This window comes from Elaeis guineensis, chromosome 15, assembly GCF_000442705.2.
Source record: "Elaeis guineensis isolate ETL-2024a chromosome 15, EG11, whole genome shotgun sequence".
Taxonomy (NCBI): Eukaryota; Viridiplantae; Streptophyta; class Magnoliopsida; order Arecales; family Arecaceae; genus Elaeis; species Elaeis guineensis.
Window position 1 is genome coordinate 19,876,975 of NC_026007.2, and position 20,544 is coordinate 19,897,518.

At 35.9% G+C, this 20,544-nt stretch overlaps 1 protein-coding gene across 1 annotated transcript in view; it reads left to right on the forward strand.

The window, feature by feature from the left end:
• LOC105035649 (uncharacterized) overlaps positions 1-18,305 on the forward strand; it is a 50,804-nt gene extending 32,499 nt beyond the window's left edge. Inside the window, exons 7-9 of the mRNA XM_073249273.1 lie at positions 16,173-16,265; positions 16,459-17,008; positions 17,452-18,305. Of these exons, the coding sequence (XP_073105374.1) occupies positions 16,173-16,265; positions 16,459-17,008; positions 17,452-17,593 (785 nt within the window). The 3' untranslated portion in view covers positions 17,594-18,305. The remainder of the gene's footprint in view (positions 1-16,172; positions 16,266-16,458; positions 17,009-17,451) is intronic.
• The last annotated feature ends 2,239 nt before the right edge of the window (positions 18,306-20,544 follow it).

The following is a 20,544-nucleotide window of genomic DNA, read 5'->3' on the forward strand; positions in this document are numbered from 1 at the left end:
TAAATACCTAAAAACCAAAACTCACATATTTTAGTTGTCTCCCACCTATGGATCAAGCGGGTGCAAAAATGTGTGATATTAATTGTGCTATTTTAAGTGTATGATAGGGCATATAAATGCAAATTCCACAACATTGATCTTGAACAATGCATCTAAAACGTGTACAGATCAAAATTCAATAGGTTTTGAGTTTTGACTATTATATTGTAAGAAAATATCATATCACGCCTCTAAAACTCTCTATTCTTCAGTCACTTGATGCTTAAGTCAGGGACATCCAAAGTATGTGAATTTTGTTCTCTAAGCATTTTTGATACTTTAAATCATGATCAACGGTGTGGATTTTCAGTTTTAGTCGCCCATTATTTGCTTTTGAGCAGTTAAACCAACCATCAAAGACTCAATATTTAGTGTTTATGTGATAATGTACATATCTCTCTCTCTCTCTCTCTACACACACACACCCACCCACCCACACACACACACCCATACATAAACTAAATACTTAAGCCTTTTTCAGATTTCTGATGAATGTTTTCATTGCTTATTTTCTGGTTGGGATTTGCAGTGTCAGTCAATCATGGTGAAGTTTTAACTAGAGTTATTTTATTTTACTTGGGATTCTGTTTCCTTGATTGTGTCATGGCTTAACAATGAATGCTTGTGCATATATTATGACTCAACCTGAAAGCATATACTGGATGGTTGCTAAGAATTGTGTTCACCATACAACTAGCACTACATGTGAAGTTCCTTGGGTAAACAGTTTAAATCCTGAAAACAGAGAAACAAGGGCAAGTGAAAAAGTCCAGAATACAAGGGAAACTGGTTTGAAGCAGTTTAAATGTGTAAAAAGTCATAATGAAACAATTGCAGACTACTTTTTGGTGGTGGTGTTGCATAATTCTGGAGATTGATGTGCAGGTAATATGGACTAAATGTGCCAGATAGGGATTTTATTCTTAACATCTGCAGCTTTGTTTTTCTTCAGGTTTGCAATCTGCTGGTTATGGAAGGACATTGGAACATACACCCAAGTCCAAGTGATTGATTGCAACTTTAAATGATTGAGCTTCAAAAACAAAATGGGTGGTTTCTGATTGATGTGTGATTTGTGGGATGTGGAAAACTACACTTGAAACTTGTTACAGACATCTGTTGAAGCATATGGAAACTTATTAGTGGGAATTAAATGTAAACCAACCTGGATTTTGGAGTGATTTTAAAGGAAGTTGGGAACTTGTCATCATTAAGACGGTGAATTGAAACTCTGAAAGCTGAGTCCTCAAATGGAGTCGAGGCTTGTGGAAAGGTACAACCACTGAGCATATGACCACTAGTCATTCTTCACAATTACCAATTTAAGGATCACTGCTGATGGACAAGGGTTATGATAGATCAAGAACGCTTGTTATGAGAACCTTGTTAGGGCAATTTCTTTTGTGGTTCATGAGAATTTAGTGAAATAAAAATGTAAAAGGTTTGGTCAGACTGATTTTGAATTGTCCAGCAGATAAGACTCTTTTTGGCAAGTTCGGCAACTTTTATATTAATATTGATAGCGATTAAAGGTCCATTTATATGTCCTTCTTGGTTAGGTGTATGACCTCATTTTGAAGTAAAAAAAAAAAATCTTTAGTGGTCTTTTTATAAAACAAACTTTGTGGGTTATGGCTTATAACCTTAGTTAATGCACGGCTCTTTTTTGAGGACCATTAAATCTAACAGATGGAATTGGTGAATCTACCCTTTTCTCCATTTCGGGTATTTGAAATATTTGTAACATTACTGTTGCACATGACTGCATTAGTTCAGGCATTGAAGTAAAGAAACATGTTATGGTTTCTAAGTTGGTCTAGAATCTATAATCCTCTATGGTGTTTTTTTAGTAATGGAAGGTATTTATGTAAGGTTGATTATCTTCATTTCTTTTCCTTACAAAAAGAAACACAAGGCTAGGAGTACAATTAGCTGAACCATGCCAAACTGGTTAGTTTGGAGCCCACCAAACTGGATTGGTAAGTTACCGGTGGTCAGAAGATTTGGTTCAACAAATAAGGATTGCTCCGATTCACCTTCAATTGCCTCCAATTTAGGTTGATGATTGCCTTTGAGGCTTCCGTAACACTATTTGCTTATGCCACCATGTCCCCAGATAGTCGATCATCCTTGCAGCCACCTTGCAGCCGGTCACACCTTGTCCTCACCACCTTCATCGTTTTCATGCTTGGCACTAGGTTCAAGTTCTCATCGAGCTCATTTTCGTTTGTAGCCTCTGCCTAAGAAGATTGCACTCACAAGGGCAGCATTAGGCCTCATGCTTGCCACGAGTACCTCCATGCACAAATGGCAAATGCATGGAGCACCAACACCACCTCTAGATCTAGCCCTCTCGGCCCAGGGTGAGCCCCCTTCTCTCCCTCCCTCTCTTTCCCTCTTTTTGCTCTCCACCCTCTTGCTCTCCCTTCCTCTCCATCCTTATCCCTCTCCCTTTTTGTGGTTGTGGTATGCCATGGTTCAGTATGGTATAGACCAAAACTGTACTGTACCATCGTCAGGCGACATGCTTGTTGGTATTGGTTCTTTCTATCTTGGTTAGGAGCAAGGTATGCTGAACCGGCCGACGGTACGGATCGATACGGTTTTGTACCGTACTGAACCGACGAAGGCAAGCAGACCCGAATTGGAAGAAAAAAAGAGAGAAATAGAGAGAGAGAAAGAGGAAGAAAGAAAAAGAGAGAGGGGAAGGAGTCGGCGGGGCCGCCCGGCGGCCTCCGACTGGCCACCGTGGTCGCCGGAGGGTGCAGTCCACGCGCGCGGCGCCGCGGGCGTAAAACAGAGGTGTCGCCCCTGTTTCGCAAATTTTTTTAAAAAAACTAGTTTTAAGTGAAGCCGGCAAATAGTTTGCCGGCTTCACGATTTTTGTATTTTTTTTAAAAAATCTCTTAAGTCGGCAATTATGTTGTCGACTTCATAAGTTTAAAACAAAAAAAAAATAAAAAATCGAAACAGACGGTCGTCTGTTTCGAAAAAGAAGAGGACGGAGCCGCGGAGGGGCTCCGCCCGCTCGATCGCCCTCAGGCCATCGGCGTCGGCTCGCCGGCCACCGGAGCCCTCGTGACGGAGGCGCCGTCCGTCCGGTAGGTCCCTCGCCCCCCCTCCGAGCGCTCTCTCTTTCTTTCTCGCTCTCTTGAAAGCCCTACGAGCGATACGCGGCTCGGAAGCCCTCCAGCGGCCGCAGTCAGCCATCGTCGGCCTCCGACGGCTCCCACCTCCCTCCCTCTCCTCCTCTCTCTCTTTTTCACTTTTCCTCTTTTTTTCTTTCGTACCGTCCGTGTACCGAATTTACCGACCGAATCGTGCCGATTCTCTGTCGGTCCGGTATGATACGGGGTGTGCCGGCCGGTTTGGCACGGTATGGAAAACCTTGGTTAGGAGTAACATTTGCTATCTTGGTATCATACCTCATTTTGGTACCATCCTATTATGGTGTTGGTATGTGGTATGGTATGGTAAGGTCTGGCATATCGAATATCGGTATGGTGTGATACCACATACTGGTTTAGTATTAGTACAATACGATATATCTAGTATGGTGTACTACTGACCAGTACAACAAGCCTTGGCTAAGAGTTTGGATCTAGTTTTTTCAATTAATGAAACTAAAATCATGGGAAATTGTAATTTTATATAGTCATAGCCATGGTTCGTCGTATCGGGCCGAACCGCCCGGTACGGGGCGTACCGAGCCGGACCGGTCCGGTTCGGGCCTGTTTTTTGGAAAAAGACACCGAACCGCATCGAACCGGGCGGTTCGGTGCGGTTCGGGCCCATACCGCCCGAAATCGGGCGGTACGGCTCTGTTTTGGACCGGTTCGGGATGAACCGAACCGTACCGCCCATGGAAAAGGGGGGAGGGGGAAGGTGGCTCAGTTTGATGAGGATCTTGTGTTATTTTCTTGGTATCTGAAATAAAATGAAACCTCAAGTACATCTCTCTCTATCATATTTGTTATACCATCTGTCTTGTAGTATCCGATATGATGTATTATATCATATTGATATGTTATTTCATATTATATCAATATTTGGTATGTTGTTTTGTACTTAATTGAAATATATATCGGTATTATAATAGAATGGTGTCAGTATAAGATCCGGTACCGAGATTTTAAAGCTTGTACCATGTATTAGTTTATCGAAATCCAACTCGTAAGATGAATTTGATTTGGTTTTTCATCACCAAACAGATGGAAATGCCTAGGGAAGCATTCTGAGAACTTGAGAGGAACCTGAAAGGAAATTTTGAACCTCTGATAGCTAGTAATGGAGGTTCCTCGCCCCAACAATTACTAAACATTTACCATTACCCTTCTTCCTATTTGGTACCATGACTCCTTGCTCATTTAACCCTGTGCATTCGTACCATTTTAAGTATTCGTTTCCACAACAATTAATCGCAGTTGTAACAGATAGTTTAGAGGCCTCAACAAGATTTTAAAATAAAAATCTCAGTATTATAATCACACAACACTCAGCATTTATGATTAAAAAAGAAGCATGGGCAATATCTAATATTCCAATTAGTAACTCAAAATGGCATCATAAAATTGAATAATATCTGGTTGTATCAATATCATAAATCTTGTGATGCTAGTAGTGGTATATATGTCTCAGAGTTAATGAAAAAATTCTTATGGTGGAATCATAAAATTGAATAACTTCTGGTTGCATAATGTTGTAATGCTGGAAGCTTAAATTGTTATATGCGATATCACATAGGATCGCAATTGGAGCAAGGTTTTTCATAAATAAGTCAAATTGGAGAGAGTTCAGGTGTTTTACCATACTAATTTTAATCAAGTTAAATGGTTGAGGGCTTTATGATGTGTTCTGAATCTTCCAAACCCATTTTCTTCTGCATGAAACTGATTCGATTGCAACATATGGCTATTAAGAGTCTTTGTACCGCAATCTAACTCCAAATTGAACCCAAATATGTCAATAATATGCAATATAATGCCATATTGAAGTTGTATTTATCGATTATTAACTTCAAAAATCTAAAAAACAAAATTTGAAAATCGAAAAAAATATTGTGTACTGGTACCGGACCGGTACGCCTAGACGTACCGTGTGTCGGTATGGTACGGTACCGGTACCGTACCATACCGGTCTGGGACCGGCACGCCATCCGGTACCAGTACAGCGAACCTTGATCATAGCAATGTTGTTGTCTTTAGATGTTTATTTGTGATGCATGCGAGGTTCTAAAGAGTGGCTATGATTCGCGGGTGGTTTGGATGTGTAATGCCTCGGATGGATTCAAAGATCATCAGGACGGGGTGGTATTGTTGGTACCTTATTATACCAATGCGAGTTGGCATCTGTATGTGTGCTAGGACTCCAAAACCATCCGTATTAGTATGTTCTCAATGTATTGGTCTGTACCAGCCATACCAATGCATGCTGGATCCTATTATTGATGATTTTTCATCCTTTTTAATGTTAATTTCGATATGTACTACCAGTATTTGTACCATATTATGCAAAATTGAGATGGGGTTAAGCATCGGTGTTTCAACTTTCCTTGTGGAATATGGATATCGAGGGGGTACTAGTGGTACCTTACTATTCCAATGCAAATTTGGCATCTGTATGTGTGCTAGGACTCCAAAACTATCCGTATTAGTACGTTCCCGACATATTGGTCTATGCCAGCCATACCAATGCGTATTGGACCTTATTATCGATGATTTTTCATTCTTTTTGATGTTAATTTCGATATGTAGTACTAGTATTTGTACCGTATAAATGCTACATTGTTTCAATGGAAAATTGAGATGGAGTTTACTATCTGTATTTCAAATCTTTCCCTGTGATATATGGATATAGAGGGGTGAGAGGATAGGAGTAGGAGAAAATGGTGGCAGAAGTGTAGGAGGATAAAGAGAGGTGGAGACGAGGATAATGAGAATGATGCGGGATGGGATGGATACAAGAGGATGATGAGAATGATGAGGGATGCGATGGAGGTGGAGTATCTCCATGGTTTTTATCTAGGTCAAGATTTTGGTTTGTAGCGATATTGTTATATTGGGCACCCTTTGATATGAGATGTGGAAGTCCTTGGCAACTTTTATCTCGATAGATAAAGATAGATAAGTCCCAATATATCAAGTAATATTATAGCAACATATCAGCCTATTTTAATCACATTTGTACTGAATTTGATAAAAAAAGTTGAAAATTAATGCTTGGCCACAATTTTGATATTACCATGGCCATAATCATAACTATCTATCTTTTGCTAAATATTCCTGTTTAGGTCACCTATGATATTATTCCAAGTTACTCCATATGTTTCCTCACAACTGCCATCCATGTCACCTTAGGTTTCCCCTTTTGCGTTACCACCTTCTACTTGAACCAAGGTACTTCCCCTTACTGTAGCCTTAGGTATTTGTTGTATATATACCATCTCAATCACTTTTTTATTACTTTGTCTTTAATTTGTATAACCTTTGTAGTTTCTCTAACATATTCATTTCTTATTTTCACATCCATCTTATCATTCTCATTTCTGCTATGCTCAGCTTATTTTTATGTACTTTCTTTATTGCCCAACACTTTGAGTCATACAAATGGCAGGCCTCATATCGTTTTTTAAAAGTTTCTTTAAAGTCTCCAAGGTATGCACCTATGATATAATATTCTAGATGCACCTCTTCACTTCATCCAACCCCCTCAATTCTATTATATACATACATACATACATATACATACATACATACATACATACATACATACATACATACATACATATATATATATATATATATATATATATATATATATATATATATATATCCCCATTATTTTGTATAATAGATTCTAAATAACGAAAACGATCACTTTATGGCATCTTTTGGTCACTAATCTTAATTGGTATGACATATTTTTTTACTCACTAAATTTACATTCTATATACTCTATCTTTGTTTTGCTTTAAGCTCTTACCTCTAATATTTTCCTTTTCAAGTTCAATATGGTATTTAATTTAGTTCTCTTTTGATCAATCAACATTATATCACCCTGCAAATAATGCACCCCATGGTACATCTTTCTGAATGCTAGCAGCAAGCTGATCATAATTAGTGCAAAAAATATGGTGCTGATCTTTTTTGTTGCAAGCCTATAGTAACTGGAAATATGCTTATTGTATCGCAACAATTTTTCACACTTGTCAATGCTCCAGCATGCATGTCCTCAATTAGTTTCAATACATTATTTATGCACATCCTTCCTACTAAAAGTTTACCAAATTATTTTTCTTGGTACCTTATCATATGCTTTTTCCAAGTCAATGAAGACGCTATGCAAACTTTTCTTTTCTCTCTATATTTTTCTATTAATTGTCTAAGTAGAAAGATAGCCTCTATTATTGATCTTTTAAGCATAATCCCAGATTAGTTATCTGAAACAGTTCATTACCATTTCCATAGTTCATTGAGTGACTCATAAGCTTAATTCTTCGATAATTAGAATATTTTTTTACGTCACCCACTAAGATGGCTGATATCTCGAATTTTAGTTTTGATTACTGCTTTAATTGGTAGAATGTGTATACCAATTTGAGTATGTGGACCTTCCAACTCTTTATGGGCATTTAGGTGACAATTATGCAAATTGGCCACATTTAAGACCACATAGGCCTTGTGTAGCGGCCAGGTGGCCACATATGCATTTGCAAGCCAAAATATCATTAAGGGATTGTTTGTTTACCTGCAATTAAATTGCCTGCAATAGGAATTGGAATTGGAATTTGAATTGTATTAACAATTGGAATGTAGATATAAAAACTATTTTTATTTTGGTTCCTTATGATTGACAATTGCAAATGCATTTCCGATTGTTTGATTGCATGATATGGAAAGAGAGATGATAACCTTGCAAATGACTAGGTAAGTTAAATCCTTATGCTATGTTTGCTTCTTGGACAACCCCTGGTCAAGTGGTGGTTTTACAGTTAACCAGCCAAACATCACCTCTATTTGGGTGGCTAAAGTTGGTCGATCAGTGCATGCTTACCCACTTAACTTAATTAAAGATACTTTTTTTCCCCATTAAAGATACTTCATTGGGAGGGGAGATAACCATAACCACTTGCTTTAGCTTGCTCTTATCATTTTTTCTCCCAATATTACCTTTCTCATCTCATCTTGTACCCTTTATTGGTGCTTCCTTTGTGGTCCATATAACCCAAAAGGTGGTTCTTAACCACTTAAACTTGCCTCTTTTAACCGAACAATATTTTTTGCACATTATTAAAAAGATTCGTTAGGCAAGAAGCAACTAAATGACAAATTTTCAGCTTCATAGTTAACTAGTTAAGTGGTGGATATCGATGATCAAGGTTATCCTTCCCCTGGTTAGCTAACCAAACATCCGTGGTAGTGAACTATTTATTTTTTTTACTACATTTGATTAAGAGAGGGTTAACTATTTTCCTTTTATATATATATATATATATATTAAATAATGCATAAAGATATTATATTATAACAAATTATTGATATCTACAATAATTATATATTATAATAATTAGTTGAATATTGTAATAGTTATTATAGCTATATAATAATCATTATAACGAAGGTACTTCCTCTTGGTACCAGGCTTCGTATCGGTGCCTCCTTGTTAGTGTCAGTATGTTGGTACAATCATCAGTTCGACGTATCGAGCATTAGTATGCCCCCATACCTTGTATTGGCACGAAACTCGTATGGTACGCTACATCCCATACCTTCTGATTCAGAATGGTATGGCGTACCTTGATTATAACACTGCCTGAATAATAAATTTTTATTATTATCTATTACATTATTATAATATAATATAATTATATATAAAATTATTTATAATGTTATATAATATCATGTGCTATATAATTATAATAATATATAATGGTATTTATTTTGTTATTATATAATGCCATACACTATATATTTTATTAGAATATTGTAGCACAATCTAATATAATTATAATATTATTTTATATTGACTACATGGTATAGTATTGAAATATAAAAATGTTAATAAGAGGAGAAACTATATGTTTTTGAGATCTTTGTGCTCCCTGATTAGAACCCTTAAGGGGTCCCAGCGGTTTGGACATGAATAGGCCAAAAAAAGACATACAACTTTGGCAAGAATGACGTTCGTCATGATATATGACTCATGCTCCTTTAGATTCTTTAAATGCAGTGGATGGCGTAGCTACTGAGATCAATATAGTCAATTATGTTACTTTTAGAAGTTGGTTAGCGACAAATTCTTCCTATTTGTGGGGCGTTTGTGGTATGTGGGAAGGGCCTGTGTAGCTGCAGCAGGATTTGACAAAAGAATTGATCATGAGTTGGAACATGTTCTTTCCATGACACCCTTGGTTGAGATTTTCTTATATATGTCTATTATGGTATTTATTTTTTTTTTTTGTTTTGGCTCGGCACGGGTTGTGGGCTTTTGTTGCTCTCCATGGTGTCAGACTAATAGGTTTTACATTACGTTAATTCAAACCTGCTTGATTTGTGCAATTTGTGACTTTATAATGCAATCGCATTCTCTGTTCCAATTGCTATTTTTGTTTCCGTATTCTTCATTTATCCACTGGGTCAATCTAGTTGGTTCTTTGCACCCAGGTGTTGCAGCTATATTTTGATTCATCCTCTTCTTCCAAGGGTTTCATAATTGGATGTTGAACCCATTTCATTTGACGGGAGTTGCCGGAGTATTAGGTACTGCTCTGCTATGCACTATTCATGGTGCTATGTAATGTGGGTTTGTTGTAAAACAAACCTTTTTCTTGTAATGAAATCCAATCCTTCAAGATTTCTTACCATTACTATCATAGTATCATTGTTATAATGCTAACAATAATAATATTATTATTATGATTGGGGGGTAGATGGGTTTGGGTTAGCCTGAGAGCCCAATCAAACTAGTCTTTTTGGGTTTGTTTGATTCAAGCTCAAAGAAAGGACCGGACCAAACCCGATCAAATAGGTTTGGTTTTGGGTTAAGATGGTGGTTAACCTGAACTGAACCAAGTTGATCCTTGTATAACTGTATACGTACATGTGTACACAATGATTTAAAGTTAATTTATTGTAAATATTAATTATACATTATATAATATATTGTTAGTCTTCATAGATTCTCCACTCATGGTTTTTGATTAACTATATTGCTCTTATGTATAACGTATTAATTCATCATATTTATAATTTGTAAAATGCCTTTAAATATATATAATATATTGTTAGTCTTCATAGATTCTCCACTCATGGTTTTGATTAACTATATTTCTCTTATGTATAACGTATTAATTCATCATATTTATAATTTGTAAAATGCCTTTAAATATATTATATATTGTTTTTTGTAATTTACCTTGTCTTGTTGATTATTTTCATGACTAAAGAAATAGTTTATTTGCTAATTTTTATTTAACTTTTGGGTAGTCCAAGAATCGACCTGAACCCAGAGTCTTTATTAGGTAGGGTTGGGTTGGTATTGATATTAATTGGTTTGGTTCTAGTTCTAGAATTGAGAATTGATTGGAATTGTGTTGGCTTTTGGTTTGCATCTAAATTGAAGCAACTCAAACCATATACACCCCCAAATATAATAATTACATATTCTTTATAGTTATCATAAAATTGTAATGATATTATTAATTGACTGTTGGATTATTGTTAAAATAATTCCTATAGTAATTATATCATTATAAATTTTTTTTTTGTAAGAATTAGACAGATTATTATGATCATAAGTACATATATAATATGTATTATTGTAATAACTAATAACTATTATATTTTATTATTATAGTGTGTAATTGTTATGACAATATTCTATGCAAATTATAATTAGAATCATTATAATAATCAAACAAGTGTATTATGATCATAAAAATAATAGTTGTATTATTAGTGATTATTATAATATCATGATAATAATTTTATAGTAATATATTATTTAAATTTTTTGATATTATTTTAATTATATTATTGTAACAGTACATTTATATTTGTACAATATTTTTTTTTAAATAATCAATTTATATGTCATATGGTTAAATTAGATTGTGCTTGAAGTTAACCTGGCAAGGTGGATAGGATACGATTTGTAACTTACATGGCAATTCTTACTACAACGATTATTTCTTGCAAGACCAAAATGCAACTTTTGGGATTCTTCTGCAATTGAATTGCAAGTTGTGATTGAATTGTGGGCAACTAAAAGTTGCATTAGCTGCTTGCAATTCCAAGTGCGGTAAATGGAATTGTTACAACCTGTTCAATTGTAAGCAGACAACAGCCAAAGTTCCCCAATTATTGCTATGCACAAAGTTTACTGTTTCTGGGTACTAATTTCCATGAGGCTCCAGAATAAGCACTCAATTGTTGCCAGTGAACTCATAGTATACATTAAGTCAATGAAATTTAAATTTGTTATAGGTAGTTTTAGTTGGTTAAGAAATAAATTGAGGTAGTATATTGTGTCTGGGTGAATTATATAGTATGTACCATGTTAGTGATGCACAGACATGGTAAAGTTGCATGTGCCTGTTTCATGCCCGTGCATGCCAATCTAATATGCACCAGCATGTACTGATGTGGGCCTTTGAACATGGCCGATGTGGTTCAGTGTAGTATGACAGTGCGGCATTTATCATGCAAGCCCAAAATCTCCATGGATATAATATGCTTTCTTGATCAAAAATCTGCAGTACTTACAGCACATATATTGAAGCATGCCATAGAATCTTGGTTAAACATAATTTGCCAAGAGACAACTTGTTAAGGCCAAGCTTCAATTTCTAATAATTGTGAAGCATGCATTTTGTTAACCTTTTTTTTTTTAGCCTTGTCATACACTGCTGGTTACAATTTTAATTGTCATAAGTTGTTATTTTCTCCTGGTTTATTAAACTAATTCCAATTTTTAACCTCCTTCCACACTTTTGGTATGCTAAATCCTGCCCTTGCTACATGGTCAATACCACACATGTTCTGCTATATCACAGTGCATGATGATGTGAGAAGGGTTTGAGAATCCAAATCAAGTAGTTTCTTTTTTTTGGGAATTTAAATTGCTGTTAATTCTCCAGAAGGTTAGAAGATGATACCAAACATGGTGCCAAACTAAAGAATTAAAGAGTGAGTTACAATCATTTATACACTTCTAGATAGAATTAGAGAATAGGTTAACAATCTCCTAGTCCAAATACTTACAGGAAAAGAGAATCTTAACTTGCAAGAAAATACTTGTTATAAGAACAGACCTTTTTGAAGCTTCCTCATGCATTGTCATTGCCCGATCTTGGCATTGCACTAATTCTTGTAATGGATAAGGTTTACGGAGAACTCAAAGTTTTGACTCTGCAAGTTTGTGCATAGAGGCTTCATCTATTAACTTAAGAATAGTCTAGTGACAGTCAAGCATGAAGAGATAAGTGCTAACCTTTTCATCATTATACACCTGACCATACTGGTGACTTTCATCTGAAGCACATTGGCACCTAAATGAAATCCAAATGCATACTGGTCTAGAAAGAATTAAAGCACTTCTACCAAGATGATATAGTTGTTCACCTTTTTGATTTTTTGCAGGTATTTCTGTTAATCAGGAGAAAGTTTTAGTTTGCCAATTACCTCATTTATTTCCATGTCTGTGTGGCCTATATTGTGAGTGCTTCCATGAATTCTTTCCCAATTCCAACCTTGCTTGTAAAAGATGTTTTTTGATGGCCAATACTTTTGCTTTACTTTGGGGTTGCGGGATTGGTCAGAAAAACAACATTTGTCTTCAATAAAAATTTAATTGGTAAACAATTATTTTATTCTCACAGTTCTTTCTTTCCCCATCAGTTCCTCCCACATCCCTCTTCTCACAAAGATTATGGTCTTATGTGAAATATCTAAAAAGCATTGTCCCATATGTCAAAATCTAAAACGATCAATATTTGTGGTTTCATTGTGAATTATTCTTCACAATAGCCTTGCTTTCTGTTTCAATGGAAGTCATAAGCATGGTATCATTTAGCTTCATGAACTGGATATTGGATATCCTGTTGAATTTGTCACCTCATAATTAGTGAATTCTTGATATTGAGATCCAAATTTTCTAAATTTGTTTGCTTAAGCAGTCATGGGCCATTTGAAAAGCTTCATCTATCCATTGACCTTTGTATACACCTCTTAGGTTTGTTGGTTTTTTTTTTTTTTTTGCATTCTTCAATTGATGTATTTCTTTGTCATAATGTGGCCGGATTTTTAACATAATTCTTTATATTTTGGATCCACATATCTTTCTTTCTGCTTATGTTTCTCTTATTCTCAATTTATTATTTGCAGCAACATAGAACTCTGATGCCGAAGAGATTAAGATCCACTAAAGGAAAAAAAGAAAAGTAAATGGAATAAAGAGAAACAATGAGATATTGATATCTTATAAATTAGTTTTATATAGTATCTTCATCCTTTATGGCTGTAACCTCAACCTCATATAAAGCTTAGATGAAGTAAATGGTCGAAACCAAGATTCAACTTTATGACTTGTTATATGCACTTTTTTAAGGAATTTGTAATGTACCTTTGCAACTTAAAGTACCACTACATCTGGCTAAATGCCTCTCGGCTGTTCTACATCATCTTCTGGTGCAAAAGGATCTGATTTCTGCAAGAAGCAAGCAAATGTTGATAAACTCACAAGACTGTGTACACTTGGGAATATGTTCTTTCTCACAATTTTTCAACCATTCTTTCCCCATTGCCTACTTGTTCCATGTATGGAAATCCTTGCTATTGGATAAGTATTCTTGAACATTCTTACCAGCTTTCCAAAATCTTATGCTGGAAAATCAGAAATTCATAACCCATTCCATCAATACTAGTCTTGTGCTAGTGACTTACATGGTCATATAACATTCAGATCACTAGGTAATGTTCCTTGATTGAATGATATATGTTGTCACTTTACTGGACAGATGTCAATTTCATGTTACTGCCCCCCTGAAAAGTTGATGGTCGGTCCATCTTAGTTTTCTTTCATGCTGTGTTAAATCCCTTTGTGCATTGCAGACTGATGGAACATACCTCGCACACTTTTTTGGGTGTGTTTTTTCTTGATTCTCAGAGGAGGAACTCTAGACTATTTTTTGACGTGGGTGTCTCCTAGGGCTGCAAATAAACTGAACTGTTCATGAACAGCTTGGGCTTGGCTTAATTGCTTGTTCATTTGGGTTGATTCATCTAGGAAATGAGCCAAGATCAAATGTCTTTTAAAGCTTGATTTCAAAAGGAGCAACGCTTGAGCCCATTTTGGCTTGCAAAAAAGCTGGGCTCAACTTGATAACAAGCTCATCCAGACTGGTTCAGTTCATAAATGAGCTGAACTTGAACCTATGTTCTCAAACTTGAGCTCGATTGCTCATTTCATGTTATGGGCTGAGTTTGAGCAGCTTATATTTAGTTTGTCTTGTTTGAACCCCAAGTGGCCCCATTATCTATAAGATTTCTTCTTCATCGTGTTTGTCATATATCACGAGTTCTTTCCTTTTAGGGCCTGTTCTTTTGTGGGTAAATATCATGAAAAAATGGGTCAACTTTCTCATTGACCAATTTATCCATTTTCTCACGCTTTTCAAGATGGATAAGTTACTTTTCATGAGTAGCACTTACTCATGAAATGAGGAAAAAATCTTATCCATCTAGGGGGTGGCTAAATCATTTTTCCATCCGCCAATAAAATAGACATTTAATTTAATTTCTAAAATGCCCCATTCTCATTTTCAATGTCTCCATCATTTCATACCCAGGAACTCAGTCATCCACTTCTTCAAACCTAAAAAGCATAAAAGATATTATAAAAAATATGAATAAATTTTAGTAACTTACTCAGGAAAGTAGTAATGCAAAAGAACATGGGTAACAGATTTCAAAGCCACTTTCCCATGTGTAAAGAGCATGAGTAAATTATTTTTCTATCTAAATATTGCCTAAAAAATATTTATCTAAAAAAATATAGATTTTCAAGTAAATTTTTTACCTACAAAAATACAGACCTTTAGTCTTTTCTGAATTTTAATGTCCTTACCACTCTCTGGCTTAGTGCATCGTCGACCTTGTCTCATTTGGGGCTTTCCTTTATATTTTCTCAAACAAATAACATTGAAAATATAGATGGCAAGTTCACTTCTTTGTTATCTAAATGACCCCTCTTCAAATTCATGAGTCCCTTATGAGAACACACAATTGTTAAGGGAGGGATTTGTGGTATATCATCTATACTACCTTTTGCATTGCAAGTTATCTAGAAAACTGGATTAAGTCGATGAGCATTTGCTGGATTCACCACTGTAATTGATCCGTGCGAGTGTCTTCTCCAAGAAATTCTAATGGTCTACCATGACACTGAAATTAGTACTGCCTTTCTTTTGCTGCCTGTTGATGTTTTCACCTTACCACATCCATAATTGCAGGAACTTGCATAAGGCCTCAATGCTATATAGTGTAAACCTACAATTCAAAAGGAAGGAGGCAAAACATGGACAAAAAGGTTGTGGAACGAGCCCTGTATCTGAAAGTCAAAATTTAGAATGCAATCAATTGCAAAGCTCACTCTGTTCTTTACAAATGAAGTGCCAAAACTAACAAGGACATCAATAACTACCCTACCCCATTAATCTCAAATTATTTAAGTATTTTCACTTAAAGCACACTGATATTCAGGTATTCCAAGACCAAATAGCAGGGTTTTGGTTGAAGACCACACTTAAATATTCAATTAAATAATAAAAATTTGTTGGATGCATGCTGATTCCTGAACCTACAACTTCTATTGCCAGATAATGTTTAACCAGATGTCAAAACTCCCTTCTTCATTTAGGTAGTTCTTTCCTCACTCTTAATTCCTTCCTGTGTTGTATTTGCTTCGGCTTTCCTACTAGCCATTTTATTTCTTTATGTAGCTAAATCTGCTGTTCTTGTTGTTATGTGAATTTCTTTTTATTAATTGAAGAAACATGCTATACTGATCCAGATTCAATGTATGCCTTATTTGCTTTCTTGGTATTGGTTAGCTTAGCACACTTTTAATGTGTACAGGCAGTGAGGACACCAGCCAGCAGAGAACAAAGGATAGTGAGAATCATATACTTGATGATCATGGTGGAACTGTCAGATCTGATGGTAAAAAAGGTACCTGTTCTTGCAGGAACTGATACTTCCTATGTCTTCTATCTGCTTCAACATTTGGTGAACATCACATGGAATAGTGATCTCATAGGACGTATTGCTCCCGTTGTGGAGCATTAGCTTACCATGGTCTAGTTAGGTAATTAACTGCTTGTGTAAGTATCCCAAATTAACAAATGTTCCTTCACAAACTCAGGAGCTAAACTTGATAATTCAAGCCACATAAGAAGTTCAAAGGATGGATTCAAAGAAAACAATGTTATAAAGCTTGGAAAAGTTTCTGAGATGCACAGAAAAAGCAACAGTGACATTGGTGAAGATCGTGAACCAACTGTGGCATGCAGAAACCCTCTTATAGTAGGAAGAAGGAGCACAGAAGTAGGCCAGGCAGCAGAGAATCTGGCGCTTAGAAATGATGTGGTTCTACATGAGCAACCTTCAGATACACCTGTTAATTTCTCCAGTGTCCCCAAGCCAATGCTGAAGCTGAAGTTCAAGAACCCATATTTTGAACAGCGGAGCTCTTGGGCCTCACAGGGAGAGGAAGAAAACTCTGTCAAAGGGCAGAGATCAAAAAGAAAGAGACCAGCAGAAAAGATTGGTGTTTTAGAAGATGAGAACCATGCACGGCTTTATCAGGAAAATCTAATGGATGAAGCTATGGATGCAAACTGGATACTGCAGAAGCTAGGAAAGGATGCTATTGGAAAGAGAGTTGAAGTTCATCAATCCACGGATAATTCCTGGTTAGTTCTTGGCTCAACCTGCAAATCCCCCTCCCCCCTCACTCCACTCTTGCACAAAAATTCCTGTATAGGTAATTTAAAATGCAGATGTTAATTTACTGTTTAGTTGCTGAGCAGTTGAAGTATTGCTCCATTCTGGTTTGCTAACTGATTTGCACTGATAAGATTGCAGTGGCAATGATAGCTCTCAAAGTATGGCATGCTTTAATAATCTTAAAATGTTGTTGGCTCTAATGGTTTATATTAGTGGTCTAAGCATGTTCTTTTTCATGACCTTTATTGTCTGTATTAGTTTCTGTACTGAGGTTTCAGTTAGCTGTAAATATGTTACTCACTAGATGATTGCTATAAGCACACGTTCCACTTTTGTTAGGGGTTCTGTAATCTGAAAAGATGCTTAACATCTAGACACGACATTGATGGCTGATAAATCATTTTTGTAGGCATCAAGGAATCGTTTCAGATATCAACCAAGGGACGTCAACTTTGTCAGTCCGTTTAGATGATGGAAGATCTAAAACATTGGTGCTGGGAAAGCAAAGAGTTCGTTTTGTTTCTCAAAAGCAAAAAAGGACCAAAAATTGAATCCTTACCTCATGATTGGTGCATTCTTGTGGGACAAAATTCAACTTGCCAGGTCTGGGAAAATTGGAGCTGTTCATGTTTAATTCTCTCTGGTGCAGCTGTTCATGTAGGGGCTGATCAGTCTTGATTTATTTGAATATTGAGAGACACCGGCTTATGCTAAAAAGTGAAGTACCAGGCAAGCCCCAGTTGTTAGTCATATTAATTGTAATATCTATTCCATTCATTTTTCCGTGGTCAATTCTGTCTCGTTCACCCATCTCGTCAGGATGCCTCTGGGCCTCTGCAAAGTAGCAACATGTTGGACTTGGAGCACCATCTCCTTGTGATTTCTAGAAGGAGAAGTCCTTACCATCTCGGCACTAATTCTCCAGAGTTTATTGTAAACACACATAACCGGACTTATGAGGATGCATTTTATGAACAGCAGTTCCTGATGTAAGCAGGGAGGGGAATTGGGTCATAACTTGAGAAGAGTGGTGCCGTGTAATTCTAATACAGTGGCTATTTGAGTGACAGAAATGAATGGTGTACTTATTTATTGAGCTAGTTAAAGTGATCTGATTATTTGTGAATAAGTGTTGTTTATAATTTTATAGAACTGGGGAACTTGAGGCATAAACAATCTTTTTTTTTGATCTTACTGATCAGACAATCATGACCGTGGGTGCATTGAAATAAATCCATGTACTGAGCAGAACTATTGTGGTAAGCTTGACACCTGTTATGTGGAGTTGACACATCTTTCCAGCTCACCAGGAATCTGGAGACTTGTCAACTTAGACATTTTCTCTACAGTGTGATTTAATTAGTGATATCAATGATCTGCCACATGCTACCACAAGTAATTTTTTCTTTTTTTTAAATTGAAAAGCAAAGTAGTAACTGTTTACATAAAACATCATATAGAGACACTACAATTCTGCTACATACAGCAGAGTTCCAAACCAAAAGCAGAAAGATTGAAGTACAGTTATTTGCAAGGGACCCATGGTAATGACACCAAAGAACCACCCAACGAACAAAATCCTGCACAGTAAAGTCACAATTATCAGACGGTAAAGTCGCCAAAACTGTGAGCTCATCCCGAGGAAAGAACTGGGACTGCAGCATGTGATAACTATGACAAATGAAGTTATAAACTACAGGGTAAAACATAGGCCACAAATGAAACCCCCCAGCAAACATCGGGAATGTGACATAGAAAATACTCAGCAATGGATCCCTGTACATCATATCAAACATACAGCAAGGAATAGAAAGATATGAAGAAGGAAGTAACAGCTGCTGCATAACCCAGCCAGCACCATATACATGCCATACCCCAAATGAGGAAAATAAGAAAGATACTGTTTCTGCTGAAGAATGGGAATCATAGATTAAGCATGAGAACAACTTCAACGCAGAACTGCACAGAGAGAACCAGATTTCCCAGCAAGGAAGCAGGACTATTAGAAGCATAAGATAGAGGTACTTACCACGTACACATACATGTCCCACAGAAATTGCATCGCAACCGAAGATATGTACCTTCTGGTTCCATCAACTGCAGTCAAGTTAGTAACATAATAAACGAGAGGAGAAATTTTGGAGCATGAAATGTGTCAGTACAAAACAGACATAACACAGGAGCAAGGCAGCATAAAAGACCAATCAGCAGTGATCGAAAAAAACTGTAGACACAAATTAATGAAGCAAGATGAAATAAACAGGTCAGAACAATCCAGAGCACGAGCTAAACAACCTGACTGAGTAAGGAGGCAGAATACTGTCTGAAACGCCAATTGATAAGAATTCTTTCCCACAACTAATACACCAACAAAGGTAAATTCTTTGTGCACTGCTGGCAGCATAGAAAATTCAGTATGGAGCGCACTCTTTATCTGATTGGTCCACATAATCATCACTTTTTAATACGTATTTAATACCTGCAAATATATTTTTTCATTTAAAAATTTTATATGACGAAAACATCTATTTTTTTTAAAAAATTATGACATCCTGTGACATATTATGACTGAGGATGTTATAATATGGCTTCGGATATCATAATATGGAAGGGACATTTTTGTCCAACTACTTTTTAATGTGCATTTAATGTCTGTAGGTCGGCTTTTTCGTTTGAAAATTTTGAATGACGAAAATATCCTTACTTTTGAAAATAATTATAATATTCTGTGCATATTATGACATCTCATGGACAAAAATTATGACTTTCTGAACGTAGGATATCATAATATGAATATAGGATATTATAATTTTTTTCAAAAAATAAGGATATTTTCATCATATAAAATTTTTAAACGAAAACGCCGACCTGCAAGTATTAAATATGTATGAAAAAGTAGTGACTACGTGGACCAATCGAATAAGATAGTGCACTCCATATCGGATTTTTTGCACCGCTACGTGGACCAATCGAATAAGATAGTGCACTCCATATCGAATTTTCTGCACCGCTCGTAGTGCACAAAGAATTTCTCCACCAACAAATAAAGTTGCAGCTAAATCCAAGAAACATGGTAAGGGCCCAACCCATGTACTCCCCTATCCTCAGCCCAGTGAGAACATAATGCATAAATAAAAGAGGAGTTCATTACCTAAGCGGTTAAAAAAAAAAATTATTTATCAAAATAATATAATTTTTAACTTATTTACAAAAGTAATATAAATCTATAAAATATTTTATAGTGTCCACCTCACCATCCCCTACTCCATGTGGACGATCAAAAAAAAAAAAAAAAACTAAAAGTCGTCATTTGAAATGACGTTTTTGAAAATGCCATTTCATTTCAAACGACGATTTTAATTGTTTACTTTCAAAAAAAAAAAAGAAAAAAATGGCCAAATAATTTTAAATTTCTAAAAAAATAAAAATTTTAATTTTGATTCAAATAAAAATCATCATTTCAAATTAGTATCCCCATTTCAAATTACTTTTTTAAAAAAAT